At 43.8% G+C, this 17184-nt stretch overlaps 1 protein-coding gene across 4 annotated transcripts in view; it reads right to left on the reverse strand.

Annotated features, from left to right (window-relative positions):
• Positions 1–17184, reverse strand: part of pcdh9 (protocadherin 9) — a 728369-nt gene that overhangs the window by 704802 nt on the left and 6383 nt on the right. The window contains exon 2 of one of the 4 annotated variants that reach the window (XM_080198090.1): positions 14656–15621. The exons of 2 other annotated variants lie outside the window; for them this stretch is intronic. In XM_080198090.1, coding sequence (XP_080054216.1) covers positions 15601–15621 — 21 coding nt within the window. In that variant the 3' untranslated portion in view covers positions 14656–15600. Of the gene's footprint in view, positions 1–14655; positions 15947–17184 lie in introns of those variants that run through there. One more of the 4 variants, XM_080198089.1, reaches the window with a different exon arrangement.

Genomic DNA, 17184 nt, shown 5'->3' on the forward strand with positions numbered 1-17184 from the left:
CCGACTGTTCATTTCCAAATGCACACTTGACATTCAACCTCAGGAAATGTAAGTCCAGCTTACCTAAGTCCTTATCAAAAATAGAAGTTTTAAATGTTGTATTTCTCTTTGCGTGGTCTGACACTACCAATTTATTTCCAGTGTAAGAAGCAGAAAAGCTTTCAGGTCATCAATACGAAAGGTCGCTTTGAAACAGGGGTCTGATTTTCAATGTAAGAGTCAATGGGTGGAATTTTCTCCCAAAATTTCCATGGGCAAACTTTTTCCATCCTGCCCACCACAGGAATCTTGGTAGACGGAACACAGACCATGCAAAGTTCTGTTGACCTCGGGTGGGATTTTCCAGTCTTGGGTTGAGAACGGACGAAAAATCATAGAATCACAGAATCCCTCTAGTGCAGAATGAAGCATCGAGTCTGCATCGACCACAATCCCACCCAGGCCCTGTCCCTATAACCCCACCCTAGCTAGACCACCCTGACACTAATTTAGCATGACCAAACTATATTACCCATGCATCTTTAGACTGAGGAAACCGGAGCACCTGGAGGAAACCCATGCAGACACGGGGAGAATATGCAAGCTCCCAAGCTGAGAATCGAATCCAGAAAACTAACTTCAGAAAATTAACCTGGGCAATTTCCCCACACTCTGTCAATTTCTTTGGCAACTGGGAGCTTCATGCTGGTAGTTGGTGAGGGGTGGGGGGGGGTGCGGGGTGCGGTGTTGGCAAGCCAAAACTCGCTAGGGAAGCCGGCTGCAGGGTGCTAGGTATGCGCCTTGATCTCCCATTTCCAAGAGGTTCACAACAAATAAGTCTTGGGCTTGGAATTTGGATGGCATCCAGAGCTCAGGCGTGATCTCAGTGTCATGCACGCCACACGCAGCTCTTCAGCTGTGGATCAGTCGGTAACAACAACACCTCTCAAGCTGGAAGGTTGTAAGTTCACAGCCTAGGCCAGACTTGAAAACACAGTTGAGTCTGATGCTTATAGTGCAGCACTGAGAGAGTGTCACCTTTCATCACTGAAACATAACAGATCCTGAAGTGATTTGACAGGGTGGATGCTGAAGGGATGTTCCTCCCTGTGGGAGAGACAGGACGAGGGGGCATGGAGTAAAAATAAAGGGTCTCCCATTTAAGATGGAGACGAGGAGAATTATTTTCTCTCGGAGACTCATGAGCCTTTGGAGCTCTCATCTCCAAGGAGGCTGGTTCACTGACTATATTTTAAGAGGTAGATAGACCATATCTACCTCTTAAAAAATGACCCTAGTGTCACAGGAAAAGCAGGGTAAATATGTGGGGTTAAGGGAATAGGATCTGGGTGGGATTGTGATCAATGGAGGCTCAATGGGCCAAATCGCCTCCTTCTGCACTGTAGGATTCTATGATTGTGGATGGCCTCTTTCTGTGCCGCATGGTTTTCTATGGATTCACAAATGTGGCTACAAGCAGGGAAACTAACAGAAACCTTTGCTTCAGAGTACCAAAGTGAGATATCCAGCACTCTACTAGAGGATTATTCCATCATTAGAGGAAGAAAAAAACAGATATTTCAGAGAGAATTCCAGACCAAGGACCTTGGCAGCTAATGGCATAATCACTAATAGGGCAGCATTGAAAATAATAAATGTGCAGGAGGTTGGAATAGGGTAAGCACAGAAACCTCAAAAGGATGTAGGGCTGTTGGAGGTTACAAAGACAAGATGGGGATCGGCCATGCAGGGATATGACCACAAGGCCGATGTGAATTCAAAGAGACAACATTAACATTCCTTATGTGGAGAAGTATAAAATTCATAATTTGTTTCTGAGCTCCAGATTGAATTGCAATGTAATTCCATAATAATTAAAATATTTCATTTATGTACACACATATAATAGTTTCTTTTCATTTTTGCAATTTCTGCAGGACAACTAAGTCTCTAAATGGAAATCTACTGCTAGGTACATCACTTCAGATGTTGAGAGCTGCTGTGTTATTAATCATTGCCATTCTCAGGGAGAAACAAAGGGATAAAAGTAATAGGTAAGACACACACACATATCAACACACACAACACATATGTACATATCCACACACATATGCACATGTGCATATAGATGCACACATACACATATGCACATGTGCACACAGACATGCACACTGAGAATGACAGAATTCTCACAGGTTTGTAGGGATGAAGGAGATTACCCAGATAGGAGTCATGAACCTAATACATAATGTTTCACCACTTGCTATAGAAGCTTGTAAGCTGTTTTCTACACAAGCCAAAACAAAAGTTCTATTTATACTTTCTATTTGCAAGGTTCTGTTGTTTGGTCAGTGCATTCATTAAATGCCTACTCAGCACTGGAACCAAACCCAGAACTGACTCAAAATGTTGGAACAGGACAGGACTTGAAATGGCCAGGCTGAGTTAAGTATAAGAGTGGCACTAAACTGTTTTTGCAAGTTTTGCAAGTCAGACAATAACTTCTTTTTTTGTTTTTCACGCAGCACCACCCCCATCTCCATAAACAAATGCTTATGTGAAGGTTGTACACGTGGGAGAGTTTATGCTTGAGTTGTAGATAGTTTAATTCAGGGGTAAAAAAACACTGATTAAATTTGTCTGATTTATAACGATTTCTCTCGCTCTTTAAGTGCTTGTCCATAAACCAGTTTTACCGTGGAATGCAAATGTGTAATTATCTACCAACTCAGTGGAAATTGAGCATTGACTATTGAGCTTCACACTCTACTGTTGAGTAAGTTGTCTCATTTAGTTTGCTTTGCATTCTGCAACTCAAATTAAACATTTCATAGAATCCTTACAGTGCAGAAGGAGGCATTCAGCCCATTGAGTTTGCACTGTCTTTCTGGCAGAGCAACTTACCTAGGTCCACCGCACCCCTGTAACTCCACGTATTTACCCTACTAATCACTGTAACCTACACATCTTGGGACACTAAGGGGCAATTTAGCATAGCCAATTCACCTAACCAGAACTACATGTATTTACCTCACTAATCCACTCATCTTGGGACACAAAGGGGCAATTTAACATGACCAATCCACCGAATCTGCACAACTTTGGACAGTGGGAGAAAGCCAGAGCACCCAGAGGAAACCCAGGGAGAAAGTGCAAACCCCACACAGACAGTGACCCAAAACCAGAATTGAACCCGGGGCCCTGGTGTTGTGAGGCAGCAGTGCTAACCACTATGCTACTATGCTACCATGCCACCCCTTGTTTCCTGGTGTATTCCTTTAACTGGGAACTGTCTGAATGTACTTGCATGAGGGTTGTACCCCTATTAATGAATGATGATATTTTACAAGCAAGAGTGATATTGGCTTGATTCTACCAGATAACCGACTTACTGAGATGGATTAAAAAGGACCAGATTGCAACTGCGTGGTCGTCTTTAGTATTACTGATTAACAGTTAAAATTGGGGAATAAATGGAACACAAACATCTTCTAGCCTGCTTAAACAGAAAATTGACTTCAAACCTACTGGTTCATTTGGTAACTTTGCCCTGAAGCAAAGTACTTGCTACAAAATTAGAGACTGCTCGGAGCATGCGGAGGGAACATAAATCATCAGGGCTTTAGTCCATCTGTTTATGGGATTACGCACAAGGGAGATAGTTCAACCCACCTTATTATATCCATCCAGATTTGTATTCTTAATCATCGTCCTTCCCTATCCATTATTCCGTGTATTGAGTAAATGAAGGCTTAGCTTAAAATAATCTGATTGTGCTATCCAGGAGACGAGTCCAAATATTGACCATTTTTGTGTGAAGAGATTTTTTTCCTGATATCCACGTCAGTTATACGAATTAGGAGCAGGAGCAGGCCACTTGGCTCCACGAGTCTGCTCCGCCTTCAATAAGATCATGGCTGATCAGATTATAACTGCAACCCCACATTCCTGTCTTTCACCCCCTTGCTTGTCAAGAATCTATCCACGTGTTCTGAGAATCATAGAATCCCTACAGTACAGAAGGCAGCCATTCGGCCCATCAAGTCTGTACCAACTGCAATCCCACCAGGCCCTACTCCCCCCACCCCATACATTTACCTCACTAATCCCCCGACACTAAGGGTCAATTTAGCATGGCCAATCAATCTACCCCGCACATCTTTGGGCTGTAGGAGGAAACCGGAGGAAATCCACACAGACATGGGGGTAACGTGCAAACTCCACACAGACAGTAACCCAAGCCAGGGATTGAATCTGGACCCCTATCGCTGTGAGGCAGCAATGCTAACCACTGGGCCACCCTGCCTCAAAAACATCCATTTTAAATTCCCCTTTAACCAATTTTAGCCTTTGGGCGGGATTTTATGGCCCAGTTCGTCCCAAAATCATAAAATCCCACCCGAGGTCAATAGAACTTCCTATTATCCGCCCCTTGCCCGCTCCAATTCCCGTGGCAGGCAGGGCTGTAAAATTCTGGCCATAGTTTCAGCTCAGTTGCACTGGAGTTCTGGTATCCTACCAGTATTATTTAACCTTTGTCTTTAATATTTTACCTTCTTCCACCACAGTCCCCTTTCAACTGTTCCTGTTCAAAGCCAGATAGCTCCAGCCTATCCAGTCTCTGCCTATTAGTGCTGTGTACCTTTAACTCAATCTTTTGACACTTGGGATCAGTGTTGCAGTATGAGTGCTTCTTAAAAGTCCTGGTCATCAAAACTCAACACAATACTTGGCGTGTAGTCAGACTAGTGACCTGGACAGAATGAGTCTGATATTTTACTGTTTGTAAATTCACATTTTGTTCATTTTGTTTATTGCTGCTACACAGTGATTTGAGACAGATTGGAAATGTGTTTTGCCCACACTGTCCCGGTGCCTAATTGCTTCAGATCAGCCTGCTTTTCATTTTTTTCCATTAATTGCAAAATGTTTTTTCTTAGCTATCCATTTGTGTTCAGGCTACTCCCCTTTTGGACAGTACACTTCTCCGCACTTCCATGATTGGAAATCCCAGTTTTTCTCTTGTACTTGAGATGGAGCATTCTTGCTATATACCAATGTAAATAATGTTAATGGAGAACATTTAATAACATTGGGCAAATATAAAATTACCTCTTCAGAGTGAAATCAGTCTTTAGTTACAGAATCATAGAATCCCTACAGTGCAGAAAGAGGTCATTCAGCCCATCAAGCTTGCACTGCCAACAATCCTACCCAGGTCCTATCCCCATAACCCCACAATTTATCCTGCTAATCTCCCTCAATTTAGCACGGCTAATCAACCTAACCCACACACCTTTGGCGTGTGGGAGGAAACCTGAGCATCTGGAGGAAACCTAGGCAGACATGGGGAGAGGGTGCAAAATCCACACAGATAGTGATGTGAGACCAGACTCGAACCCAGGTCCCTGGCACCATGAGGCAGCAGTGCTAAACACGGTGCTTGCATGCTGCCATTCAACAGTGCGCATGAAAGCTAAAGTTAGAGCTTATTTATTAGTCCCAAGTAGGCTTACATTCACACTGCAATGAAGTTACTGTGAAAATCCCCTAGCCGCCACACACTTTGGGTACACTGAGGGAGAATTTAGCATGGCCAATTCACCTAACCAGTACCTCTTTGGACTGTGGAAAGAAACCAGAGCATCTGGAGGAAAGCCCATGCAGACATGGGGAGAATGTGCAAACTCCAAACAGACAGCGACCCAAACCGGGAATTGAATTGTACCCTGGCCCCTGGCGTTGTGAGGCAGCAGTGCTAACCACTGTGCCACCTCATCAGCACTTGCAGGTTGAGGGTAGCTCCTGTGAAATGAACATTGGCATTGTTATTTAACCTGCAGTTAAATGAGAGCCGAGAACAGCACTGGTATCATCTCCTATTTATCAGAGGCAGCAGAATGCAATAGCAGCTACAATGTGTTAGAATGCAATCCATTCTCTCCTCTCTTAGACTTAGCTCCAACATAATCACAAGTGACAGGATAAAAGTTTGATTTCTGTGATGGCAGTGAGGTTTACTTATGAAATGCACCACAACCATCGTGTGCCACTATTGACAATCTTGGTTCTCACTTAGGGATGTGAGTTCCCTTTCACTTTCAATCTACAAACTTCCTACACATTACACTTTTTTTGGTAGGCATTCAATCCGCACAGCCCTGACATTTTTTCCTGCTTGTTTCAAACCCTTCTCTTGTCCTCCTCCTCCTTTCGCCTGCATCCTTCCTGCACTGAAATGAAGGCTAATCCAGTAAGTCCTATCTATTCCAATTCCCCTCCCAAGACATCAGAGCTGTGAAATTTCTCCAAGCTACCACTTTTGCTTTCAATCAATTGGTTTTTAAACCTATTACTTAATTCCTCCTTTCGCAGGGTCATGCATCTTAGGCGCTGGTCCTCCATCTTAATTTCTCAATTGTAGACAAAAGAGCAACACAATACCATTTAACTCTTTGTGGATTAATTCTATAGACAATTGCTTTGCAAGTGTGTTGCCCATTTGACCAATGTAGTGCTGGTACCATTAGCTTGGCACAAGCAAATATTGATCTGATTGCATCTGTAGTTTGGGAGCACTAATGAGCAGAAAGACAGCTCCACTAACTAGTGTTTCCATTAATATTGATGAGGAGCACCTGGCAGAAAGTCTTGCATTTATATAGCGCTTTGCGGAGTGTCCCATAAGGTACGTTTGAAGTGGAACCACCTTGGTAATCAGTGCCATTTCTACCCCAATGGTGGAACTCAGCAAGTTCAGAAAAGAGGAAAAGAAAGAACTTGCATTGATCTAGCAGCTTTTAAGACATCAGGATGTGCCAAAGCAATTCACAGTGGATGAAGCCATTGTTGCAACAGAGGAACACAGCCAAGCTAGAATGAGCGGCATGGTGGCACAATGGTTAGCACTGCTGCCTCACAGCGTCAGTAGACCCAGGTTCGATTCTAGCCTCAGGTGACTGTCTGTGTAGAGTTTGCACATTCTCCCTGCGTCTGTGTGGGTTTCCTCTGGGTACTCTGGTTTTTTCTCACAGTCCCAAAGATGTGCAGGTTAGGTTAACTGGCCGTGCTAAATTGCCCCTTATAGTCAGGGGGATTAGCAGGGTAAATACATAAGGTTTCTGGGATAGGGCCTGGGTGGAATTGTTGTCAGTGCAGGCTCAATGGGCTGAATGGCCTCCTTCTGCATTATGATTCTATGGGTCTTTAAATTTGAATAGCAAATGGGGCAGTTCACAACTCAAAGATAGAATTTGGTTACTAAATTCCATTCCAGAGTCTTGATTGTTAAATATAGGTTGATCCCCTAGTGCAGTACCCAGGGAGTGCTGCACTGTCAGAGGCGCTCTCCTTTGAATGAGGCATTAATCTGAGGCCCCTTCCACTTCTGCATTGGGTGGCACAGTGGTTAGCACTGCTGCCTCACAGCGCCAGGGACCCAGGTTCGATTCCTGGCTTGGGTCACTGTCTGTGCGGAGACTGCTCGTTCTCACCATGTCTGTGTGGGTTTCCTCCGGGTGCTCCGGTTTCCTCCCACAGTCTGAAAGACATGCTGGTTAGGGCGCATTGGCCATGCTAAATTCTCCCTCAGTGTATCCGAACAGACGCCGGAACGTGGCGACTAGGAGATTTTCACTGTAACTTTATCACAATGCTATTGTAAGCCTATTTGTGATACTAATAAATAAACTAAATGATTCCATTGTGCCATTCGAAGAGGAGTGGACAAATTCTCTGTGTATCCTGGCCCACGTTCATCTCTCAACCCACATCGCTAACACAGTTTATCTGACCATTGTCACATGGCTATTTGTAGCAATGTACTATGTGTCAATTGACTACAATGCATTCAACATTACGACGCTGACTGCATTCAAAAAAAGGTACTTAACTGGTTGTAAACTACTTTGGAATGTCCTCATGTCAGGAAGGGCATTGGATGAATGCCAGTCTTCCTTTAGAATAACTGTCAAACAGGCAAGCGATTGAACAACTCATGGTTAAAATAGTAACGGAAAACAATGATGAGGGGAAAATAGTGAAATGCATTTCAAAGGGCGGCACGGTGCCACAGTAGTTAGCACTGTTGCCTCACAGTGCCAGGGATCCGGCTTCGACTCCTAACTTGGGTCACTGTCTGTGTGGAGTTTGCTCATTCTCCCCATGTCTGCTTGGGTTTCCTTCGGGTGCTCCGGTTTCCTCCCACAGTCCAAAGATGTGCAGGTTAGGTTGATTGGCTTTGCTAAAATTGCCCCTTAGTGTCAGAGGGATTAACAAGATAAATATGTGGGATTACAGGGAAGCCGCTTGGGTGGGATTGTGGGTCAACGCAGACTCAATGAGCCAAATGGCTTCCTTCTGCATGTAGGGATTCGCTGATTCAATTTTTAATGTTATTTCCAAGGAAGTGAATCCCATAAGGGGTGCCCCTACTCTTCCGCCACAACTTGGATGAAAGGGAGTGCCGAAACAGTTAAAAGGACAGAGGAATTGATGGTGGAGAGATGCTCTGGAGAAATTTACTCTCATGTCTCATTTTGCAGTGCAATATAAGGATTACTGTAATAAACCCGTGCATAACTTTATTGTTCTGTTAATGCTCATTTCAGAGCGTCAGGTGAAAGCCTCTTTGACACAGTGAATTCCCACACATCCATCCAATGTTATTTAATGGAAATACTTTAATTTACTGTAGACAGTGTAATTAATATTGGGGGTGATTCTCCGGGGCCGCATGCCTGGCCAGGATTCCCGATAGCCCCCTTGAATTGGGCGAGGGGAGCAAATTGGAATTGTCAGCAGGCTTCCAATCCACCACAAGCACCAACTTCCCCCCGCCCCTGTCCCCACCCCCACCCCCACCCCTCCACTCCTATCCCCCTGGCCTGCTGTGCCTGGTTCTCGTCCAGAGCAGACGGGAACACAATCACCATTGATTTGAATGTGTCTGAATGGCATTACCGGGTTTGAGGCTAGATGTTTCTTCCAGTCCTGCCGCTCGTGACTTCCTGCAGCATGTTGGACGAACAACACAAAAGGATGCAGGCACCGACGGGACTGGAAGAGCCTGACGTTGGCCAATGGTGAGCCAATTCCACTGCCAGGAAACATTCCACGGGGGAGGCGGGGAAGGGAGGATCCGGCCCTGAGTGTCGGACAGACAATGCTCCTGTAGAGTGTCTTTGGACGTTTTACCACACTAAGGGAACGAGTATGGGGGGCACGGTGGCGCACAGTGGTTAGCACTCTTGCCTCACAATGCCAGGAACCGGGTTCAATTCTGAACTCGGGCCACTGTCTGTGTGGAGCTTGCACGCTTTCCCTGTGTCTGTACAGGTTTCCTCCGGGTGCTCCGGCTTGCTCCCACACTCCAAAGATATGCGGGGTAGGTGGATTGGCCCTGCTAAATTGTCTCTTGATGTCAGGGGGATTAGCAGCATAAATATGTGACACTACAGGGTAAGGGCCTGGATAGGATAGCTGTTGGTGCAGACTGGATGGTTTGAATGGTTTCCTTCTGCATTGTAGGTATTCTATGAATTGCAGTCGTTTATTTGATTGGTCTCACAAGTAGGCTAACATTAACACTGCAATGAACATATTGTAAAAAGCCCCCACACTCCTGAGCCTGTTCAGATACACTGAGGGAAAGTTGAGCATTGGCCAATGCTAACCATCACATCATTTTGTACTGTGGGAGGAAACTGGGGGAAACCCACTTAGACACAAGAAGAACGTGCAGTCTCCGTACAGGCAGTGATGCCGAGGCTGGGAATCGAACCCGGGTCCTTGGTGCCATGAGGCAGCCGTGCTAACCACTGTGCCACCGCGCCACTCGGGAATTACACAAATGCAAGCTGTAGTTGGTGGTGCTGTTATTTAACTAAATTCACTACACATGATTTATGTTATGTCTTTTAATTCAATACATATGATTTACATTGCACTTAATTCACCGCATGCAGTTTACATGATGCATTTAATTCACTGCGCATGGTTTCCACCATGTATTTTCATTCACGACATGTAGCTACACCATGCATGTTAATTAAGGGCACACCATTTACAGCAGGCATTTTAATTCACTACACGCGGTTTTTCCACCGTGCAATTTACGACACATGGCTGATACTGTCTTTCAATGCAGCACAGTTGAAAATTTGGCAGTAAACTGTACAAGCAGCTGTCACGCAAACGGGATATCAGAGACGTCCAAATGGTAATCCTGTCAGGGTTACATGTACGTCTGGAACCAGTCAAGTGAACTGAAGCAGCGTTACAAATTCCTGGACTTAAAAAGGGGGCAGAGTGTGACATATTGCCTGTCCTGGTTAGTGAATAAAAGGATACTCAAACTGGCTAGTGACAGACACTCAGCTGAATGTCAAACTAATGACTGAGGAAGAGGTGTTTGCTTAAGAGGTGTGATAAGCTGTTGCTGCCGGCATGATACAAAACTCCTATCAACTGCCCACTGGGTCATGCGTCTGCTCTGTACCTGTGCTCCGCTATTCCTCACAGGAGAAGCAGGTGAGCTGCTGGGCTGCAAGATAGTGAAGCTCTAATGAGCTCATCCCTGCTGACCACAGACGGACTACAGGACAGGCAAAAGTTAGCAGTCGCCGTGGAACTAAAGTGCAAAGCTCCACCTTCTGCGCTATCATTTTCTTTCTCATCCCCATTACAGCCGGTGCCCATCATTTCCAGATGGACTCCGACCAGACGGACCTCGACAAACAGGGCCAACTCAGCCTTGCTCTCGGGCGTGCCTCAGGAGGGGGCTTATGTAGGTCTCGTTGCTCACGGTGCTTTAAATGTAACAGTGGGAAAAAAGAAAGCCCACAAGGTGAGACACGTTGGCCCTAAATCGGGGTGGGCACGGCTCGCAGGGTCTTGCAATCGACCGTCCTCTCATTACGGCACGGTGGCCCAGTGGTTAGCAATACTGCCTCACGGCGCCAGGGAACCGATTTCAATTCCAGCCTCGGGTGCCCATCATGTGGAGTTTTACACATTCTCCCCATGTCTGCGCGAGTTTCCTCTGGGTGTTCTGGTTTCCCCCCCCAGACTCCAAAGATCTACAGATTAGGTGGACTGGACATGGTAAATTGCCCCTTAGTGTCGGGGGATTAACAGGATGAATACACGTAGTTATGGGGATAGGGCCTGGGTGGGACTATAGTTGGTGTTGTCTCAATGGGCTGAATGGCCTCCTTCTGTACTGTAGGGATTCTATGATTATCCCACCCCAATACAAACCCGCTGTTGTAAAATAAAAATCAGAATGAAGCAGCTTCCTATCAATGTGATCCTGTTAATGAAAATATATTGTATTTTCTATTATCCAGCAAATAGAAATATTTGAAATGATTCAGACAGCAGACTAGACAATGGAAGCTCACATTGTAATTAGATCCCTGATCTATTTTTAACTATGACAACATTGCACGCTGCCCATGGAGTTCTGATGGGACTACTTAGTCTCAGAAGTATCTCTTTCAGCTTTTGGTTTGCCCCAAGAAATGGATACCTTTGTTGTTCCTATGACGGACCAAAGAAGCAGATAAGCATGATTGTTTCTTTAAATCATTGGGAAATGATAGCTCCTTGAAATTGGGATCGCCAAGGGTCAGAAATATCTTACCTGTAACTAGAGCAGATGGAGAGATTCAGCTACCGAGGACTCAAGCTCTGGCATTCCCTTCCCTATGCCTCACGAACTCCTATAACTTTACTCCTTTAAGATGCTCCTGAATAAACCTGCCACTTTGACCAAGCTAACAGTCATTCTAAGATCCCATTTGGAGAGTCATCATCAATTTTTGATGGATTATGTGAAGCGCTTGGTCCGTGTTAACTATGTTAAAGTGGAGATACAAATGCAAGTTGTCAGTGCTGTATAGAATTCTGATTAATTTGTACGTGCTAATGAAGGGTCTAACTACAGTTTTAGCACCCTTCGAGGCATTGTGCTTGCAATGTGTAGGCCTGAAAATTCATCTGGAGCTAGAAGGAAAAGTATTTCCAGAGCTCTGCCATGTCTAGATTAACTCCAGTGACTACAATCACACTCTTATTTATTCATGGGACATGGGCCAGCATTTATTGCCCACCCTTAGTTACCCTTGTTCAGAGGGCTGGAAATCATAGAAACCCTACAGTACAGAAAGAGGCCATTCGGCCCATAGAGTCTGCACTGACCACAAACCCACCCAGGCCCGACCCCCATATCTCTACATATTTACCCATTAATCCTTCTAACCTACACATCTCAGGACACTAAGGGCAAATTTAGCGTGGCCATTCAACCCAACCCACACATCTTTGGACTGTGGGAGGAAACCGTAGCACCCGGAGGAAACCCACACAGACACGAGGAGAATGTGCAAACTCCACACAGACCGTGAACCAAGCTGGGAATCGAACCCAGGTCCCTGGAGTTGTGAAGCAGAAGTGCTAACTACTCTGCTGTTGAGAGTCAACTACATCACTGTGGCTCTGAAGTCACATGTAGGCCAGACCAGGTAAGGATGGCAGATTTCCTTCCCTAAAAGACATTAGTGAACCAGATGGATTTTTCCAACAATCAACTGTGGCTTCATGGAATCATAGAATCTACAGTACAGAAGGAGGCCATTTGGCCCATCGAATCAACAATCCCACCCAGGTCCCATTCCCGTAACCCCACATATTTACAATTCTAATCCCCCTAACACTAAGAGGCAAATTAGCATGGCCAACTGAGCCTGCACATCTTTGGACTGTGGAAGGAAACCAGAGAACTGGAAGGAAACCCATGCAGACATGGGGAAAATGTGCACACTCCAAACAGACAGGCACCCGAGGCTGAAATTGAACCCGGGTCCCTGGCGCTGTGAGACAGCAGTGCTAACTACTGTGCCATCCAATCATGGTCATCAGTAAATTCTTAATTCCAGATTTTTTTTTATTGAATTCAAATTCTACCATCAACCATGGCAAGGATTCAAATCCGGGTCCCCAGAACATTGGCTGGGTTTCTGGATTAATAGTCTAGCAATAATACCATTAAGCCATTGCTTCCCCTTACTCTTTTACATCCCCCCCTCTCCCAGCCCATTCCATTATCCTTTCTGTCTCCAAAGAGGCACAACATACAATAGCTCTAACTTTCCTTTGGTGCACAGCTGTCATATACTCAGGTTAAATCATCACCAGCCATCAGCTCTCTCCCTTAAAGATAAGAGCAGCTGATAGTCATCTGGGAATATGGCAACTTTATTTATTATACTAGGTAAGCCTATTGACAAGACTGATGCATACTTTCAGAGCAATTATGGCAGACAACTCTCACAATGCTTTGGCAAATGTTTCGGTATTTCATTTTAGGTATGTTATGATTTTATTTCATTCGGCTGCAATAGGGATCTTATAAAGTTTCAATAAGGCATATTCTTTGAAATGAATAATTACTTTGTAATATTATGTCCAAATCAGGATTAACCTTGAAAACGACAATCAAAATTGGGAGCTTTGCATATTCGTTTTTGTAAATCCCAGTTCATTTTAACAACTCAATCTAACCGAGGATAACAAAATCACAGTGAGTTTGCACTAATATCAGATATGTAAATGATCAGCCCAGGAGTCTCCAGCTGTCTTCAAGTAAATTTGAATTGAACAACCTCTGGGTTACTCATCCAATGTTATAAGCACTAAGCATACTCCAATTAGCACATGATTAGATCTTTGGGAGCAATGTTAGTTTTGTGCAGAAGGGGTCTCAGATTAACTGAATACACTATCAAAGTGCCATTAGAGACATAATGGGCCAAATGGCCTGCTGTGCTGCGTCATTCTGCCAGATTAAGTGTCATGCTTGGATTGAACACTCTGAATAAGGACAGAAAAGTGGGTGAGAGGTTTTGAATTCTGTGCTTAGGTGGGGGCAGTAGCACTTGAGACGCGGTTAAATTCATTTCCAATTTGCTAATTTTATGACCAGCAATGAAAATGGAGAGGAGAAAGAAAACTCATACGTGGCCCTCAACAGACCAATGTACTCCATCTTTCTTTACTGTTCTGTGAATATCCGCTACAGTCCCTACCCATTAAGTTTTATTACTGGTGTTCTTCAATTCCCACATGTCATTGGCATGACAGATGCAATTCTATAAAATTAGATCCCAAATGAATTAAATTTCCACTGTGTTTATACAACTCCTTCAACTGCAGTTGGCTCTGATGCTCGATCATCTGACATAGTACAAAAACGCTCACACCACAATCGGGTCAAAGTTTTCCTCATTTTCTTTTCAACGAAATAAATGGTAAGTGTCAGTGATTTACTGAACTGACCAGATCTCACGGTGAAGCAGTGACATGATGCTGAATGGACCAAAGAATCTAATGTTCTCGCGCTTCCTAAATCGGTGGAACAAATGAAGGACTAGCAAGGGCCAAAAATGGAACACTTGCTTACCAGCGTCTGAGCAACTACCTTAAGATTGATCAGGATGTGTTCTGCGTGAAAAGCAGGAAACAAAAGTCTCTGATAACCAAAAACTTGAAACAGAACACAAAAAATATAGATAAGCTCAGAAAGCAAACATAAATGAAATGAATAGAAACAAAAACACGACTTACACCAAAATGATAAATTAAACAATGGTATAAAATAAATTTAATAATCAGGCTATACTTTATTTAGTACAGAGATCTGCAACCACAATATGTGCATACAATTTTAAATATCATGGTGAAAACAGCAATAAAATAAATACAAGTGTATAATAACTGGATATATTTAAATATACATTGTGATTCAAGCCAAATGCCTGTGAATACTGTATAATCATATTTATAGATTTGTCCTTACCAACACTGACATGACTATCTGACCCTTCTCTGCAAGTCCCAAAAGGCCAGTGCTTTCAGATGCTGCAAAATGTGTGGTGCCTGGTTACTGATAAGCACCTCTGCAAAATCTTTTTCCAGCCACCTCAGTGTGACACAGCTTAAGAGAGAAAGGCTGGCTCAAAATACTCAAGTGCCAGGGTCGGTGGCCAGTTTCAGTTCTCCCAGCTCGAGCAGGGCTGAGGAAGGGTTGCTAAGATCTCCTCCTAAGGTATGCCAATGCTGAGCTCCAGCAATCCTTTCAACTCTTCCCCCCTCCTACCCCCAATCCTATGGGTCAGCCACGGACAGAATCCCTGATTAATGCGAGTTAGGGAACTCCCTTGCACGGTAAGGAGCAGATTTTAACTAAGGGCATCTGCTTAGCCTTATTGTTTTTTTTTACAGTAACAACAATTGAACAGTACAACCAGAGTCTTTTTTTTAGCAACAGCTGCGTTTAGAAATAAAAAATATTTTGCGAAACCCATTGGGTAATTTTACAGCAACACATGTAAGAACACATCCAGCTGCATAAGGTAAATGCACATTTTGTCTATTCAAGAGAGCATTTTACTGTATTCTCTAAGGCCATGGCAATATTGATGCGGTTCTGCATTGACGCTGGAGGTGCTGCAGTTTCAAGAGAAACATCTTGGCAGAAGAGTGAAATAATTCCAGTTCCCACATCACTTTTTTTTTCCTGACAAAAGACCACTGGCAGCTTTAAACACAGCAGGAATCAATTCAACGTCTCAAGGACGTCCCCTATAAAGAGATATCCCAATTAACCGTGTCCCATAATCTTAAATGTGAGCAGCTGCTCCCTTTATCACATTCGCTGGATAAATCCCTGTTTAAACAGGCAGCATTCCAATTTCAGAAGAAGCCAAGGAATGAGCACTATGTTTACAGATATCTTTTCAACACATTGGTCATGAATTTCTCCGACAATTTAAATGTGCACTTGGTGAATTTCAAGATGGGCAAGCTTCGGATGAGAGCCATCTTAACCCCTTTGAGAACTGACTTTTGCTCAGTTTTAACCATAATAAGTTTCCATCTCATACTTTTGGGAATACTGTGCGGAACTCTGCAAAAGAATAGAGCCCAATATTACTCTAATGATAGATCACTTGGACATAACTTGTCATTTCACAAGAAAGAAAAAAAAAACAACCCTCACCTGAATTTGGCTTTAACCTTCATTTACAATCAAAAGACGCGGGGATTTAAACCCAGCCCTGCCCAAAACGTTCACTCCCCTGTTACATGCGCTCGATTGTAACTAAAGGTAGGGCTGCCAGCTTTTCTTGGGTGAGAACATTTCGGAAATACAAAAAGATTGAAAGGAAGGAAGATGCCAGTCGCAAAAGCTACACCTTAATACAGCTGCCTCGCCAAGAAAGACTGGCTGAAGGTAATTTGGGTGGGATTACTTCCAGCAGCCTTGGACCAGTTGGCAACTGGTTATCACAGCATTGCAAAAAGCTTCACCCAGCCCACCCTTTTACTTCTGCCTAAGAGTCTCACCACCTCCTGTCTGATTACAACCGTCTCTCGCTCTCCCTCACTCCGTTTTGTTCATTTGGCATCCGAAGGATATTTGAAAAATTTTCTGATGGAATGACAGTCCGATTAACTGTTCATTTTATGCAGATAAAAGGATTTGTAAGCGGAACGCCGGCCTCCATTCCCTCATGCAGTGGAAGCAGATGTAATTTCCCATTTAAGCTAACTTAAAAATTGATGAGCTTTTGTGTTTAAAAGAATATCCCTTACACGCGCCTCTTAAAATGCTGAAGAACACTGGCTTACAATAATCTAGCACAATTTACAATGCTGCCGGCCAACCCAAAAAGCTGTTCATACGGGTAATCCTGGCAAAATAAAATCAGTCTCCAGCTGTGGAAAGCACTTCTTGTGTTGGTCCCTGCTTCGTTTTCTCGTTTATGGCTAATCTATACTGCTTTTCCTTTTACCCATTCTTCAGCCGATCTGTAAGCTTCACCAGCCACATTCACAAAGTCAACCCTTTAAGATGCAAACCTGTCAAATATAACACTCACCTGGAAGTATCCAGTAACTAAGAAAATGAGCTGAATGGGGTTTTTTTTTGCTAGAGACAGGCATTCCAATCTATCATTGCAAAGTTACTAGGATCAAGTAGCTTAATAATTTTTTTTAAAAAAATCAATGCATTTTATCTGCATTGATAAAATGTTTAATTCACACTATTGGATAACTTGATCTTTTGAAGTGTGACAAAGGCTTTGAATCATCTGAAGCAGACTGCATAATCCTCCCACAAAATGGAATTCACCTTGAGCT

The sequence above is a fragment of the Carcharhinus amblyrhynchos genome, chromosome 10, assembly GCF_965287045.1.
Source record: "Carcharhinus amblyrhynchos chromosome 10, sCarAmb.v2.hapA, whole genome shotgun sequence".
Classification (NCBI taxonomy): domain Eukaryota; kingdom Metazoa; phylum Chordata; class Chondrichthyes; order Carcharhiniformes; family Carcharhinidae; genus Carcharhinus; species Carcharhinus amblyrhynchos.